This window comes from Cyprinodon tularosa, unplaced genomic scaffold (genome assembly GCF_016077235.1).
Source record: "Cyprinodon tularosa strain WSP-4 unplaced genomic scaffold, ASM1607723v1 ctg272, whole genome shotgun sequence".
NCBI lineage: Eukaryota > Metazoa > Chordata > Actinopteri > Cyprinodontiformes > Cyprinodontidae > Cyprinodon > Cyprinodon tularosa.
In genome coordinates, this window is record NW_024038977.1 from 2,075,079 (window position 1) to 2,091,425 (window position 16,347).

A 16,347-nucleotide genomic window follows, 5' to 3' on the forward strand; every position below is an offset into this window, starting at 1 on the left:
CAAACTATTTGCATAAATAGAGAAGTAGTTTTATAGAATATATATATATATATATATTTTTTTTTTTTTTCAGGGTGTGGGGGGGTGATCTTCCATGCTTCCAGAAACCATACAACGTGAGCAAATGTTTAAGTTGAATTTCTGAAGAAAGTTGAAAAAAGCACTGAGGCTTTTGTTCATGGTTTTTTTTGACAAGTCCTCCTGGTTAAAATTAGTCAGATAAATACAGTCAAATATTTGCTCTATTACTTAATGTCTCAAAGATGTAGTAAAAACATATCAATGCCTGGCCTGTTGAAAGATTAAAATCCCTTTGACAAGCTACATAACTGGACAAAAGAAACTGAAAGTCAGTGAGTTTTGTAATACGACTGAATGCCTTTGCAGCCGGTAATGTTGACTTTGGAAACTTCATGTATGTTTGGCTGCTGCAGCCCAGGAAACATCGCTAGCACTAGGGCCATGTGGGGCCTCTCCTTTAAAAGAAAAAAAGTTGAAGGTTTTTTCACAGCCCATTGTAAGCAATCAGGCAAAAAGAAGCTTGCTGTTGTGCACTGAACAGGCACTTCTTTCAAGAAGGCGGAGAGCTATGCTTATTCTACTGACAGAAGAGCTAACAGACTGGCAAGAAGTCAGGACATATTCATTTCACCAGCAGACGGTTCACCAACAGTGGGTCTTCTAAAGTCAACTTCTGCTGCCCTGCATCTGATTGCTTCTGAATGCAAATTCAAGCTTCACTGTTGCTGGCAAGAAAAGAGCAACAGATGCTCTCAACCACAGGCTTACTTTGTAACCCTGCATCTGTTTCAACACGCACACTAAAGCTGTGCCCGCGGGAAGAGGATACACATGTTTTATTGACAGAACCGCAAGTGGTTTGAATTTGCGCCGCTGGCTGACTGGATATTTTTTTATTATTCATTTTTGTCTTTTTAGGGCAGGGGGTGAATCTCTGCATTGCTTAAGCCAGTATGATGTCTGTTGCTGTGGTATGTGTGATGTTATTTCTAGCAGGCTCAGGGGAGCCTCAGGTTGCTTCACAAACTCAGGGGCAAAGCCAGAATGAGGGTCAAGAGCAAGACAGCTCTGCTGCACCTTGGAGACAAGTGATACAGTGGGAAAACAATGGACAGGTGTATAGCCTACTTAATAGTGGAGCTGAGTATGTTGCCCCTGGGGCTGGAGGCCAAGAAAGAGCACCTAGGGTTATTTTGTCGGATCCCCGTCCTTCACGCAGTCGTCACGGAGGCAATCTCCGTAGACAGGCTCCTTCAAGGGGATCATCGTCGGAAACTGTTCGTGGACAGGCAAGGCATCCTTTTGGGTTTGGACAAGTGCCTGATAACTGGAGACAAACTACAGGCAGCACAGGAAGTAGCCAGTTCCATGGTTCCTCAAGCAGTCAGCGGCGTCAATCATCCTCATCCTTCTCTTCATCATCATATAACATACCATCTTACCCTCAATACCCATTACCCCAACAGCCCCCATTCCAGTCCTTTGATGGGAGTTTTCCAGATATTCCAATCAGAAATTATGAGCCACCTTTTCAGCCTGTCCCAGGTGCTGGATACAGTGGAGGAACATATGGAACTGGACAAGGGTACACTGCAGGAGGATATGCAGGAAGTATTGGCTCGGTGTTTCCAGGTACTCCAGCTGAACTTCCTGAAAACAGTTACTACTTTTACCAGTCTTATGGATATGTGCCCAATCCAGTGGTGCCTGCAAGTGCTCCCCAACCACCATTTGCTGATGGTCTGGATCACAGATATACCCACAGCCTCTTCAATGAAGAATCTGTCCCTGTCAATCCTGTCCCTGATACCAACCAGGCATCTTCTAGTGTGGTGGATAGATCAGGAGCTGCTGGGCAACCAGAAATCAGAAGCCCACAATACGAGCAATTTCCTCCTTTTGGGAGACCTCGTCCTCCTTTCTCACAGCCTTTTCCTCAAGGCAGAACCTCTCCAAACTCTGCTCTTGAGAACCCTGGTACCAATGTTGGCACTGTATACAGAGGCAACCAAAGAGGTATGGTTTGGTTTAGTAAATGTAAACTAAAAAATGATGTTGTCCCCTTAAGTTGGTTTGTAATTACAGTAAGGAAATCACTATAAGGAAGCTGTAGTTGATGGCTCTGGTCATTTTTATTTAAGTTTTGAAGCATTTTGTTTTTATGTTAAAAAAAATCAAGATTCAAATCTGTTTTTTTCCAGATTATATGAAGATGTTTCTGTGTAAAAGGGAAAAAAATATATAACACTTTTCATCTGATATCAGTTGTTGCTTTGCATTTTAAATGAAATATGCAGATTCCACAGTGGACTAAAATACCCACCAAACCCACCCTCTCCCCAGTCAGTGCCTGGTTGTTTTCTGATATTCCTTTTTCATTTTTTTCAGAAATCTGACGTAATCAAAATGACACAACTTCTTAAAAGTGAAGTCTCTTTTTTTCAATTCCAAAGATTGCAAAGAGGATGTTGAGTTCATCCTCTCATGCCAGTAAAGTTATTGAAACCAGGTGTTGAGCAAAGCCTGTGAATGTGTAACGAGCAGACACAAAAACCACTCTGTGTTTGAAGGGGAGTGCAGAATTGCACGAAGGTTGACTGGTGCATGAGGCATTTCCATTTTAGTAATGATTGTGGTGACCTCATAAGGGCCTGGTGTCAAGGGCTGTTTGTGGCTTACTGGGCATGAGAGGGGGGATGAAGGGAGGGGGAAACAGTTCTACCCCACTTCCTGAAAGGAGGGAAAGTGGAAAGTCCCTGTAACACATGGGGTCCATTTCTTCAGCTACAGGAAATCAAATAAATATTTAGTCAAGGCACTTGGGGGAATAAAAGTGAGGAGTCTGAAAATATGCAGTATGCTATCCTAAGAATCCTAAAAAGACAGTTTCTGGGAATTTTTTGGCATCTAGTCGCTTTTTTAAATAAATGGAATGAACAAGTTTCCTTTGAGATTGCTAAAGATTAATAAATGAGAATATATTAAAGATTAGAAGAAGAACAACATGGGTTTTTGAGTTGGTGCCGGGGGCTGTGTACTGTATGCACTGAGTGGGGAGATTGGGAACTCCAATAAGATTCTCAGGCTCTTTAATGCTGGTTTATGATTTCTCTTTCTCACTGCAATCTGTTTTGCTGCACAGCAGCCTCTCTGGTGGACTGTGTGTTTCCAACCATGGTTCATTGGACACTTTAGAGCTGGGAGCCATTTCTAGCATACAGTACAAAAAGCCATCATGTGCATAAAGGCCTTAGTGCTCTCAGTAATCACTGCAATATAGATTCTCTTGTTAAGAGCTATGGAAAAGCAGACATCTTTATTGCGCTTCTTCAGAGCAAGACATCACATTTTTTTAACAGTACTGTCATAACTATGAAATCTAAACTTTTACAATGTTATTAAAAAGTGATTTTAAGAGGAAAACTTTATTTACTAAAGTGTAAAAGCCTATCATTTCTTTCATAAAGAAAAATTTCAAAAAGTTTCTAATATTTCTTAACTTTTTTATAGGTTAATGATGCAAAATACCTTTTTTTCACCACCATAATTAAATCATGAGGTAAAGCTAGCAAAGATTGAGATTAAGATTGATAATCCCTAAAACATTACAGTAAGTGTTTGTGATTTTGAAGGAAAAGCACATCTTTACAGCTTGAAAGGGTGTTTTATTTAGGAGTATTGAAGAATCAGCCAGTGTTTTTGTTGTTTTTTGTTAATGATTCTGTTTGAGCATGGAACAAAGCAGGTTGTGATTTTTGTAAAGAAAATAAAAAACTTTTCAAAGATTTGCTTTTAGGCTTGTTAGCTTGTGTGAATCACTGAATATTCAAGTATTCTGAGAGCCCTGTGTATGTTAAACATGCTAAAACTATTATAACAGAACCAATGTTGTGTCTTGGCTAACCTCAGTCGTACTAAGAATGGCATTTGGAAACAATTATTTTTTTAGATAAATCCCAAGAAACTTTGTTTCATAAAGGTTTAAAAGCACTTATTGTAGCATAGATTTTCTTTGCCATTTGTTTGGTGAAATTTAAAGAACTCAAACTACAAATCTGGTTCTTTGAATGACAACAAACCCCAACTACTCTATGTGTGGACTAATTTTGATATATATATTTTTTTAAGTTACCATGCTAATTGCTATTAGTTTCTGGCAGACTAATATACAGTTAAGTTTTCTGATTAAAAGGTGCAAAAATGTAGATGTCACAATTATGTACATGCGATTATTAAGCTTAGATTATTGAAATAAAAAATACCAATAATAAAACTTTACATCTATGCATGTTAGCAGGTTTTAACTGGTTATGAAATAAGTATAATGCAGAAAAATTATAATTTTAAAGCAATTTAAAAAAATCTATCTTATCTATCTATTATTGATCTGTGGGGTTCTTCACCATCGCCTCTGCTTTCAGTGAGTGTAAGCAATCATTGAATGCTGCGAACACCCGCCCACATTGCTGATCCTCACCCAACCGGCATCATGTATGCCTGTTTCTCAGCTGCCATGCTCTGTCTGTGCACAAAAAGAATTGAAAGAGAACAAAAGCAGTGGTCTTCGCATTGCAGAGTGTGTACCTATGAAAAAGCGCTTTGATTGATTGATTGCGTTGTTATAATATGCTGTGTTAGTTTGAAGTAACTTACCAATGTGACCAATTAGTAAAGAGAAATTAGATGGTTTATTAAAAAAAAACGAATCCAGTTACTAATGCTGTAATGATGTAGTGTGGCTATTTCAAAGACTACTGAACTGAAATTTAATAGAGCTATGTGTAAATTTGCATTTTTTTAAGCTTCAGTTAAAGCTTTCTTATCAAATTTGGAGGTTTGATTTGCTTTCTGTGCATTTTTCCAGCTTAACTGAAGGAAATTATAACTTCTGGGTGAAAAGGTAGATATTATCAAATAACAATTTGCATCCAATCTTGCCAATTACAGTGCCATTAAAGAATTCAGAAATGTCCGTTAAGCATATTCAGATTCTAAGGAACCAACACTATCTCAAAAGAGATACATTGAAATGTGGAAGTATAAACGCTGTAGTAATATTTTTTGAAAACTTTTTGTAAGCTAATTGTATTTGTTGCAAGCTTCAATCAAAGATGCAAAGGGTAAGAACCCCTGTGCATATAAGAAAAGAATCCCTGCTATAAACCTTTGCGAGACTTCTTTCTTCTGTGCCCTACATTGAGTGGAATGGATAGTTTTGTCACTTTCAGTTGAGGGCTGCTCAGCTTTGGCTTCTCAATACACTTTATGTGTCCGAAAGAGACACAATTTCCCATTTCAAAAGATTAGAGGACAGAGAACAAAGCCTTCTGAAAAAGAGGGAAAAATTGGCTGGAGAGTCAGTGTTTCACACTGGTTTACAGTGTTTACACTGTCTGTTCCAGGAAGCTTCCCCATGCCCTCGTTGTCAGCCTCAGATAGACATGTCAGATTGGCAGTTTACACAGAGTCCACAGTGGGAAAGACTGCATTTATTAATGTGGCTTTGAAATGAAACCTCACCAAGGTGTAAAATGCCAGGCCAATGTAACTGGAAGTTTGCTCTCTGGTTTTTCAGCTTGTTTCTATTAGGCAGATGAAATAGATATGGCCCAGATTTTTGTAATGGTTTAAACAAGACCACATTAAACCATGTCTGGTATTTGTAAGTTAAACACAAAAGTTTGATAAGTCTTGTCAGATATCTTGTGGCATAGCCTTTTTAGGTAATGTCAGAGGCATACAGACTTTTCTCTGACAAGTCCCGTTTTTTGAAAACCCACTACTCAGGCGTGGGAAGGTTACCAATATCAACATATACCAAATTTTTAAAAGATATACCTTCAAAACAGTCACACTTTGGAAAAATATTAAAGGAAACCCTGCATTACTATAAATGTTATAAATGTGCCAGATTTTTCGCAAAAAAAAAACAGAAATCACATATAGACTAATTGAATATATTATTTACATTATTTATTTTAAGTTAAAGCGGTTAACTTACTGAGGCACTGTATGAAAATTGATTAAACACTTAACATAACATATAAGCTTAAACTAGAATCATAGAAATAGATCAATATTCAGAAATCACCTGGTGAAAATTTTATATTTTTTAAAGGGTAGCCTAATCCCATAGCTGAGCCTCTTTGGAATGCTTATTCTATTTTTTATTTTTTTACTGGACTATATTAGTTACAGGATAACATCAGTAGGGATATGTCATGCATTTCTGTTTTAAATTAAAGCTGTTAAACAATGAAAGAATGATATATTTATATCACACAGGTCTAGATTTCTTGGAATATTCGGCAACCAAAGAGTTAATAGAGCCCCTATTTAATTATTTTTCAATCTGTAGCTCTTATCTAATAGTTTAAACTAAAAAAGTGACTTATTAGAAAGTGATGATAAAATTCTGAATAACAAAATAATCTGCCTCAGAGTCTCTTTGATGTGACCCAGACTTGAACTGTGGGTACTCTTACTGAGATTTTGCCCTTCTCACTGTCAGCACCAACATATTTCAGAGATCACAAAGGATAATTGCTTGCAAGCATGCAGACAATGCTGACCTTTTGATCACTTCAGATCCGGAATGATAATAACAGCACATTTATAAGGGAGCTTGAGGAGAAATTTTAGAAATATGTTAGAGTTGAATGTATGATGTTTTAAGATGAAGAGCTTTTTTTTTTATTTCAGGTTTGCCTGATCTGGTTCCTGATCCAAACTATGTCCAGGCTTCAACTTACATCCAGAGAGCCCACATGTACTCCCTTCGCTGTGCTGCAGAGGAAAAATGCCTCTCAAGGTAAGGCATAGTCTGGATGTGTTTCATATTATAAACTATACAAGTAACTTGTAACTTGTTTTATTTTCTAATAAATTTGGTAACATAAAGACCTTGATCATTAAAATAGTGTTAAGACAAACTTGAATCATTTGAGATTGTAATGTATTTCTGAAGCACACATATTATTAGTCTGAGTAGTACATGGATAGGATTTATACTCTTTAAGTTTCTTTGTACCACATTTAAAAGTTAATTTCTAATTCATTTTTTACGCTTCGCTTTAATTACTCTAAACTTGATTAAGTTTAGGTTGATTGATACTGAATTCATACTGAAGTAAGAATTGTGACCCCCTTCTAGGCATACCATCCCTCACAGAGTTTGGTCTACACTCACTGGCCACTTTATTAGGTACACCTGTCCAACTGCTTGTTAACACTTAATTTCTAAGCAGCCAATCACATGGCGGCAACTCAGTGCATTTAGGCATGTAGACATGGTCAAGACAATCTCCTGCAGTTCAAACCGAGGATCAGTATGGGGAAGAAAGGTGAGCGGCAGTTCTGTGGGCGGAAATGCCTTGTTGATGCCAGAGGTCAGAGGAGAATGGCCAGACTGGTTCCAGCTGATAGAAGGGCAACAGTGACTCAAATAACCACCCGTTACAACCAAGGTGGGCAGAAGAGCATCTCTGAACGCACAGTACGTCGAACTTTGAGGCAGATGGGCTACAGCAGCAAAAGCCCACACCGGGTGCCACTCCTTTCACCTAAGAACAGGAAACTGAGGCTACAATTTGCACAAGCTCATCGAAATTGGACAATAGAAGATTGGAAAAACGTTGCCTGGTCTGATGAGTCTCGATTTCTGCTGCGACATTCGGATGGTAGGGTCAGAATTTGGCGTCTACAACATGAAAGCATGGATCCATCCTGCGTTGTATAAACGGTTCAGGCTGGTGGTGGTGGTGTCATGGTGTGGGGAATATTTTCTTGGTACTCTTTGGGCTCCTTGGTACCAATTGAGCATCGTTGCAACGCCACAGCCTACCTGAGTATTGTTGCTGACCATGTCCATCCCTTTATGACCACAATGTACCCAACTTCTGATGGATACTTTCAGCAGGATAATGCGCCATGTCATAAAGCTGGAATCATCTCAGACTGGATTCTTGAACATGACAATGAGTTCACTGTACTCAAATGGCCTCCACAGTCACCAGATCTCAATCCAATAGAGCATCTTTGGGATGTGGTGGAACGGGAGATTCGCATCGTGGATGTGCAGCTGACAAATTTGTGGCAACTGTGTGATGCCATCATGTCAATATGGACCAAACTCCCTGAGGAATGCTTCCAGCACTTTGTTGAATCTATGCCACGAAGAATTGAGGCAGTTCTGAAGGCAAAAGGGGGTCCAACCCGTTACTTTATTAGGTACCCGGTACCTAATAAAGTGGCCGGTGAGTGTATATTCACATGATAGCATCATGTGGCAGATGTGGCAGATTTGTCTGCTAATCATCCATAATACAAATTTCCACGCACATTGAACTGATTGTCATGTTCAAGCAACCAGTCTGAAATCATCCATCCATCCATCTTCCTCCGCTTATCCGGGGTCGGGTCGCGGGGGCAGCAGCTTAAGAAGGGAGGCCCAGACTTCCCTCTCCCCAGCCACTTCTTCCAGCTCTTCAGGAGGAACCCCAAGGCGTTCCCAGGCCAGCCGAGAAACATAGTCTCTCCAGCGTGTCCTGGGTCTTCCCCGGGGCCTCCCCCCGGTGGGACGTGCCCGGAACACCTCACCAGGGAGGCGTCCAGGAGGCATCCTAAACAGATGCCCAAGCCACCTCAACTGGCTCCTCTCGACGTGGAGGAGCAGCGGCTCTACTCCGAGTCCCTCCCGGATGACCGAGCTTCTCACCCTATCTCTAAGGGAGAGCCCAGCCACCCTACGGAGGAAACCCATTTCGGCCGCTTGTATCCGCGATCTCGTTCTTTCTGTCATGACCCAGAGTTCATGACCATAGATGAGGGTAGGAACGTAGATCAACCGGTAAATCGAGAGCTTCGCTTTTTGACTCAGCTCTGTCTTCACCACGACGGACCGGTACAGCGCCCGCTTCACGGCAGACGCTGCACCAATCCGCCTGTCGACCTCCCGCTCCCTTCTTCCCTCATTCGTGAACAAGATCCCAAGATACTTAAACTCCTCCACTTGGGGCAGGACACCCCCCCTGACCCGGAGAAGGCACTCTACCCTTTTCCGGCTCAAGACCATGGCCTCGGATTTGGAGGCACTGATCCCCATCCCGGCCGCTTCACACTCGGCTGCGAACCGATCCAGCGAGAGCTGCAGATCACAACGTGATGAAGCCAATAGGACCACATCATCTGCAAAAAGCAGAGACGCAATCCTAAGGCCACCAAAATGGATCCCCTCAACACCTTGGCTGCGCCTAGAAATTCTGTCCATTAAGGTAATGAACAGAATCGGTGACAAAGGGCAGCCCTGGCGGAGTCCAACTCTCACTGGAAACGAGCCCGACTTACTGCCGGCAATGCGGACCAGACTCTGACACCGGTCATACAGGGACCTGACAGCCCATATCAAAGGGCCCGGCACCCCGTACTCCCGGAGAACCCCCCACAGGGCCCCCCGAGGGACACGGTCGAACGCCTTCTCCAAGTCCACAAAGCACATGTAGACTGGTTGGGCGAACTCCCATGCACCCTCCAGGACCCTGCTGAGGGTGTAGAGCTGGTCCAGCGTTCCACGACCAGGACGGAAACCACACTGCTCTTCCTGAATCCGAGGTTCGACTATCCGACGGACCCTCCTCTCCAGCACCCCCGAATAGACCTTGCCAGGGAGGCTTAAGAGTGTGACTCCCCTGTAATTGGAGCACACCCTCCGGCCCCCCTTTTTGAATAGGGGGACCACCACCCCAGTCTGCCAATCCAGGGGGACTGCCCCCGATGTCCATGCAATGTTGAAGAGTCGTGTCAGCCAACACAACCCTCCAACATCCAGGACCTTCAGGAACTCCGGGCGGATCTCATCCACCCTCGGGGCCCTGCCACCGAGGAGCTTTTTAACCACCTCGGCAACCTCGCCCACAGAGATTGGAGAGCCCAGTCCAGAGTCCCCAGGCCCAGCTTCCTCAATGGAAGAGATATTGGTGGGATTGAGGAGGTCTTCGAAGTATTCCGCCCACCGACCCACAACGTCCCGAGTCGAGGTCAGCAGCACACCATCCCCACTATAAACAGTGTTGGTGCTGCACCGCTTCCCCCTCCTGAGACGCCGGATGGCGGACCAGAATCGCTTCGGAGCCATGCGGAAGTCTTTCTCCATGGCCTCTCCAAACTCCTCCCACACCCGAGTTTTTGCCTCAACAACCATCCGAGCCGCATGCCGCTTCGCCCGCCGGTACCCATCAGCTGATTCCGGAGTCCCACAGGCCAAAAAGGCCCGATAGGCCTCCTTCTTCAACCTGACAGCATCCCTCACCGGAGGTGTCCACCAACGGGTTCGAGGGTTGCCGCCACGACAGGCACCGACAACCTTGCGGCCGCAGCTCAGATGAGCCGCCTCGACAATGGAGGAACGGAACATGGTCCACTCGGACTCAATGTCCCCCACCTCCCCCGGGATGTGTTCGAAGTTCTGCAGGAGATGGGAGTTAAAGCTCCGCCTAACAGGGGACTCCACCAGACGTTCCCAGCAGACCCTCACAACACGTTTGGGCCTGCCAGGTCTGACCGGCATCCTCCCCCACCACCGGAGCCAACTTACCACCAGGTAGTGGTCAGTGGAAAGCTCAGCACCTCTCTTCACCCGAGTGTCCAAGACATACGGCCGCAAGTCTGATGAAACGATGACAAAGTCGATCATCGAACTGCGGCCTAGGGTGTCCTGGTGCCATGTGCACATATGGACACCCTTATGCTTGAACATGGTGTTCGTTATGGACAATCCATGACGAGCACAGAAGTCCAACAACAGAACACCACTCGAGTTCAGATCAAGGCAGCCATTCCTCCCAACCACGCCCCTCCAGGTCTCACTGTCATTGCCCACGTGAGCGTTGAAGTCTCCCAGCAGAACAAGGGAGTCCCCAGGACGGGCACCCTCCAGTACCCCCTTTAAGGACTCCAAGAAGGGTGGGTAATCTGAACTGTTGTTCGGCCCATAAGCACAGACAACAGTCAGAACCCGTCCCCCCACCCGTAGGCGGAGGGAGGCTACCCTCTCGTTCACCGGGGTAAACCCCAACGTACAGGCGCCGAGATGGGGGGCAACAAGTATGCCCACTCCTGCCCGGCGCCTCTCACCGTGGGCAACTCCAGAGTGGAAGTATGTCCAGCCCCTCTCAAGGAGACTGGTTCCAGAACCAGAACCATGCGTTGAGGTGAGACCGACTATTTCTAGCCGGAACCTCTCAGCCTCACACACTAGCTCCGGTTCCTTCCCCACCAGCGAGGTGACATTCCACGTCCCAAGAGCCAGCTTCTGCAGCCGAGGATCGGACCGCCAGGGTCCCCTCCCCCGGCCGCCACCCAACACACATTGCACCCGACCCCTATGGCCCCTCTCACGGGTGGTGGGCCCATGTAAGGGGGGACCCATGTTTCCTCTTCGGGCTGAGCCCGGCCGGGCCCCATGGGTAAAAGCCCGGCCACCAGGCGCTCGCCATCGTGCCCCCCCTCCAGGCCTGGCTCCAGAGTGGGGCCCCGGTGACCCGCGTCCGGGCGAGGGAACGCTGGATCCAAATATTGTACTCATCATAAGGGTCTTTGGAAATCTGAAATCAGTTGTGCTTAATGACAGTGTGTTTTCCTGCTGTGGGTACTCATCAGAAGGAGGGTAAACTGTGCTCATAAAGGGATGCATATGGTCAGAATCAATACTTAGGTAGGCTGTGGCTTTGACGCAATGCCTTATTGGCCCAAAGAGTGCCAAAAAATATCCCCAACATCATTACACCACCATCAGCAGCCTGAACCATTGATACAATGCCGGATGAATCCATACTTTCACACCAAATTCTGACCCTACCATCCGAATATGACAGCAGAAATCAAGACTCATCATCATTGTTGCCAGATATTTTTTCAGTTGTTAGCTCACAGGAGTGGCACCTGGTGTGGTTTTCTGTTGCTGTCCATCTGCCTCATTGTTGGACATTTGATGAATTCAGAATTGCTCTCCTATATACCTATGTTGAAACAAAACGTTGTGTTACTGTTACTTTTCTATCAGCTTGAGCCAGGCCATTCTCTTCTGACCTCTGGCAAGAAGGTATTTGCAAAGAACTGCTGCTCCCTGGATATTTCTATTTTTTCGACAATTCTCTTTAAACCCCCAAGATGTTTGTGAGTGAAACTTCCAGTAGATGAGCAGCTTCTGAAATACCCAGAAGAGCCTGTCTGACACCAACAACCCTGCCACATTCAAAGTCACCTAAATCACACTTCTTCCACATTATGATGCTGGGTTTAAAGTGCAGAAGATTGTCTTGACCATGTCTACATGCCTTGTCTAAATGCATTGTGTTGCTTGCATGTGATTGGCTGAAAAGAAATTTGCCTTAACAAGCAGTTGGACAAGAATACCTAAATAAGTGGTCATTGAGTGTATAGGGCTGTTTGCATATTAATCAATAGCCTGTTTTGCAACAACTGCTAGTAGACAGCTAACCATATATATATATATAGGTAAATTATGGTCATAGTTATTACAATAACACGCTCTTTATGTCACCTTTAGATCATCCATGCTTATAGACTGAGCTTTTGAGAAAAAAAAAATTAAACCTCACTCATATCTGGCAAAAACAGGATAGTAGAGGAATAGAGTGACCCAGGCACCCAGCCTTAATTCACCTGCCATTTTCATTTGACTCTTTCTGCACTAAGGACACTGCTGAGATGATTGAAAAGTGTTGTCCTTAGGGCTATTTAGTTTGACCTCTTACTATCAGAAGCTTATTCATCCCTCAAAGCTCTTTATACCGTCCCTAGATTTGTGGCTGTTGTGATTTACCATTTACTCTAAAGTCAACAACATACATAAGATAAATAACTTACATTTTACGTGGTACTAAACCCAAGGTCGTGCTTTGTTTTTTCTCACCAAAAAAATATTTGTACGATAAAATATGGACATTATTCTTGTTCCTCCCCTCCTGTGAAGAGTGTGTTTTGAGAGATAGCCATAATCTGTCAAATAAATAATGTAGTAATAGTTCTGCTTTGTAGTTTTCCAGAGTTGCCTTTTTACTTCCTCAAATCTGCTCATGAGTACATAGACATGAAAGCATTTTTAAAGAAGGAACTTGGAAATGTTTCCTTATCGAAATTTCTTTCCCTCCATGCTTGTTTCCACCCTTAGCTCTGCCTACCGCCCTGAGACCACTGACTATGATGTAAGGGTCCTTCTTCGATTTCCACAGAGAGTAAAGAATAAAGGCACAGCAGATTTCATGCCCAACAGGCCTCGTCATACCTGGGAATGGCACAGTTGTCATCAGTAAGTAAACTTTCTCATGCTCATAACATATTTTATGAAGGTGGGTGATATTGGGACTTTGATATCAAGTAAATACAGGATCATAATAGCCAATATTGCTACCGATATCCAATATAGATACCAATAAATGAATGAGTTTTATTGAATTTTACTGAACCTTTTTTTTCACATTATGTTGATCTGCCACTGACATCTACATCTGATAATTTCTCTTCACGAAATGAATTATTTTTAATAAATACACTGTTTCTTTACACTACACGATTTTGTGCCCTTTTTGGGGACGGTTTCCAGTCGTGCGAGAATTTTTTGGGATGATTAGCCTCTCACAACCTCGTAGACGCTAATAGCTCTGCTTCAACAGCAAGATTTTTCCACAAACACCTCCCGACCTTATGATTCCTGATCGGGAGGTGTTCGTGGACAAATCCTACCGGTGAAGCAGAGCTATTAGCGTCTTTGAGCTGATTTACCACAACCTCAAGCCCTAGGCATGTGCAAACAAGGGAGTTCTTCTTCGTCTTCTAGATTGACAAGTCCGACCAGCACCTTCTTTCGTTGCTTAGTCCAACGTGTGATTTTTGGATGTACAGTGTGAGCAGGTAGGTCACATCAGAGCATCGGGGCATACAGTATAAGAACATACAACGTGAGCTGTGAACTTTTAAAACCTGCGATTTTGTCATACAGTTTGAGCTGTAGCTGCTTACAGAGCATCCCCAGCTTAAGTCTCAAATGAAACACTTATGTTAATAGTCACATTTAAATGCAAAAGGGATGGCAGGGTAAAGGTTTTATAACATTGAGTTTTTAAAGATGGCAGATTTCCCCTTCCAATTCGGTACTTAAATGACTAACGAAAGGCTTCCATTTTACAGTATTAGCATCTTTTGGCGTAATCATACTGAAATAAATTCTGTGTACAGCAGCTGTGTCCAGATTCACTCATAACAAGAACTAGTTTAGTTCACACATGTTAAAACTAAATTTAGTTATGTTTACAATACACTCCCTACAAACTGAAAACCAATTTTATACACATTATCTACACGGGATATAAGCATATTTGTAAGGAACTAAAACAATAAATAGGGCTGGGATCTGTTTTGCTTTTTGACAATACAATAAAAAAAATCAACAAGCTTTTATCAATAAAAAAATAAGTTTTACTTATATGTTTGAGTTCCCCTTGAGCTGTGACAAACATCAAAACCAAGCAGAGGAACAGACTGTACTCCAAAACAAAGCAAGCTTAGGTGTCTGGAAGAAAATAAAGTAAGACTGTTTAAGTCAATAAAACTATAATTTTTGCTCTCTATTTTGTTCCAAATTCATCAAGTTTAAACGTGATTATAGGGGAGTTACACAGAGGAGCTCCAAATTTGTAAATACAGGTTACTAATATTATTTTGTATTTTTTTCTATTCCTTTCTAACTTCCATGCAACAGATGTATGTTGTTTTTTATTTGAGACGGGAAGAATAAAATGCCTAAGAATTCAAAGCTCAGGTTAAAAGGTTTTGTAAAATGTTTTTTGGATGATTATCAATACTTTAGACTGAGGGTAAGAAAAATTACTTCTTTTATACTATATCTTTTTTTCTCTAACAGAATTGTTTTTGGCAAATTACAACAGAAAAAAAACTGGCATATCAATCTCTTAATTTTAAAAATTCGGCTATTCTGTTCTTAGTATTCATAGGCACAGAAGAAATGGCATTATTCTTTCCTGACTATATATTCAATTGTGACTCTCATTTCATATCCAAGGAAAGGGTAGGCAATTCAGTACACAATTAATTAGAAGGTGAATAAAAGCAGAATAAAAGCAAATAAAGATAAAAACATAAAAATGCAGGTAGCAAAGCAATGTTTTTATTTTTATTTTGACTTTAAAGAACTCAGGCTTTCAGCACTTTGCAAGTGTCCTAGAAGTGGAACATAGAAACTAAATGCTTCTTCTTCATGTTTGATTCTAGTCTCTGATTGGTCTTGGAGGTTGATACACCAATAAATCTCTTTTGTATTGAGGTGCTGATCCATTCCGTGATTTATAGACTAACAGAAGGGTTTTATAGTCTATTCTCTGGGCTACAGGGAGGCACTGTAAGGACTTCAGGACCGGCCTATGTGTTCTACTTTCTCAATTCTAGTGAGATCACTGGCAGCAGCATTTTGTATCAGTTGCAGCTGTCTGATGGACTTTTTAGGCAAACCTTTGAAGACTCTGTTGCACTGATCAATTCTAGTAAAGATAAATGCATGAGTGAGATTTTTTATATCATGCTTGGACATTAGTCCTTTAGTCTTGGAAATGTTCTTCAGGTAATAAAATGTTGACCTGGTAAATGCCTTTATGTGCCTCTGAAGGTTCAGGTGTGAATCCATCATCACATTTGAACATAATCTGTGGTTATCAGCTGTGATAACTAAAGCTGTGTGCTAACTCTGGATCACTCCTCATTTGGTTTGAAGATCATTACTTCAGGTTTTGTCACATCTACGTAATGATCTGTTTAAAGTCTTTAGCCAGCGCTCTGATGGGTTCACAGTCACCTGTTGACATTGTGATCTGCATAGTTATAGAGCTGAGGGGAGCAGAAACGTGGCTTGAACAGCCTCCTGTGCTTGGATAGCCAGGTATTCAAAAGATTCAACTTCACCCAGTGAATCCAAGTCAATCACTCTCTGAGGTGGGATCCTGTTAGGAATGTTGACTGGCCATTAGTAGGTTGGCTATGTTGTTGCTGTCTGACAGCAGTTTTCATGTCTTTCTGTGGATCTGTCACTCCAGATCGTAGGGCTGTTCAAGTTCTGCTGGCACTGATTTGAGTTGCAGGAACAAAGTTTTTGGTTATCAAAACAAATTCTTTTCTAGTGTTAAAGAACTCTTGCCAAGATTCTAGCAATAAAATATCCTGCCCTAGATTTTTTTTTCTTTTTTTTTTTTAGATTTTATAGTCGACAATGCTGTTTTTCCATTGCTTTCACCACTGTAT

At 42.5% G+C, this 16,347-nt stretch overlaps 1 protein-coding gene across 1 annotated transcript in view; it reads left to right on the plus strand.

The window, feature by feature from the left end:
- Positions 1-510: 510 nt before the first annotated feature.
- Positions 511-16,347, plus strand: part of loxl1 (lysyl oxidase-like 1) — a 28,257-nt gene continuing 12,420 nt past the window's right edge. The window contains exons 1-3 of the mRNA XM_038289810.1: positions 511-2,037; positions 6,724-6,832; positions 13,211-13,348. Of these exons, the coding sequence (XP_038145738.1) occupies positions 975-2,037; positions 6,724-6,832; positions 13,211-13,348 (1,310 nt within the window). The 5' untranslated portion in view covers positions 511-974. The remainder of the gene's footprint in view (positions 2,038-6,723; positions 6,833-13,210; positions 13,349-16,347) is intronic.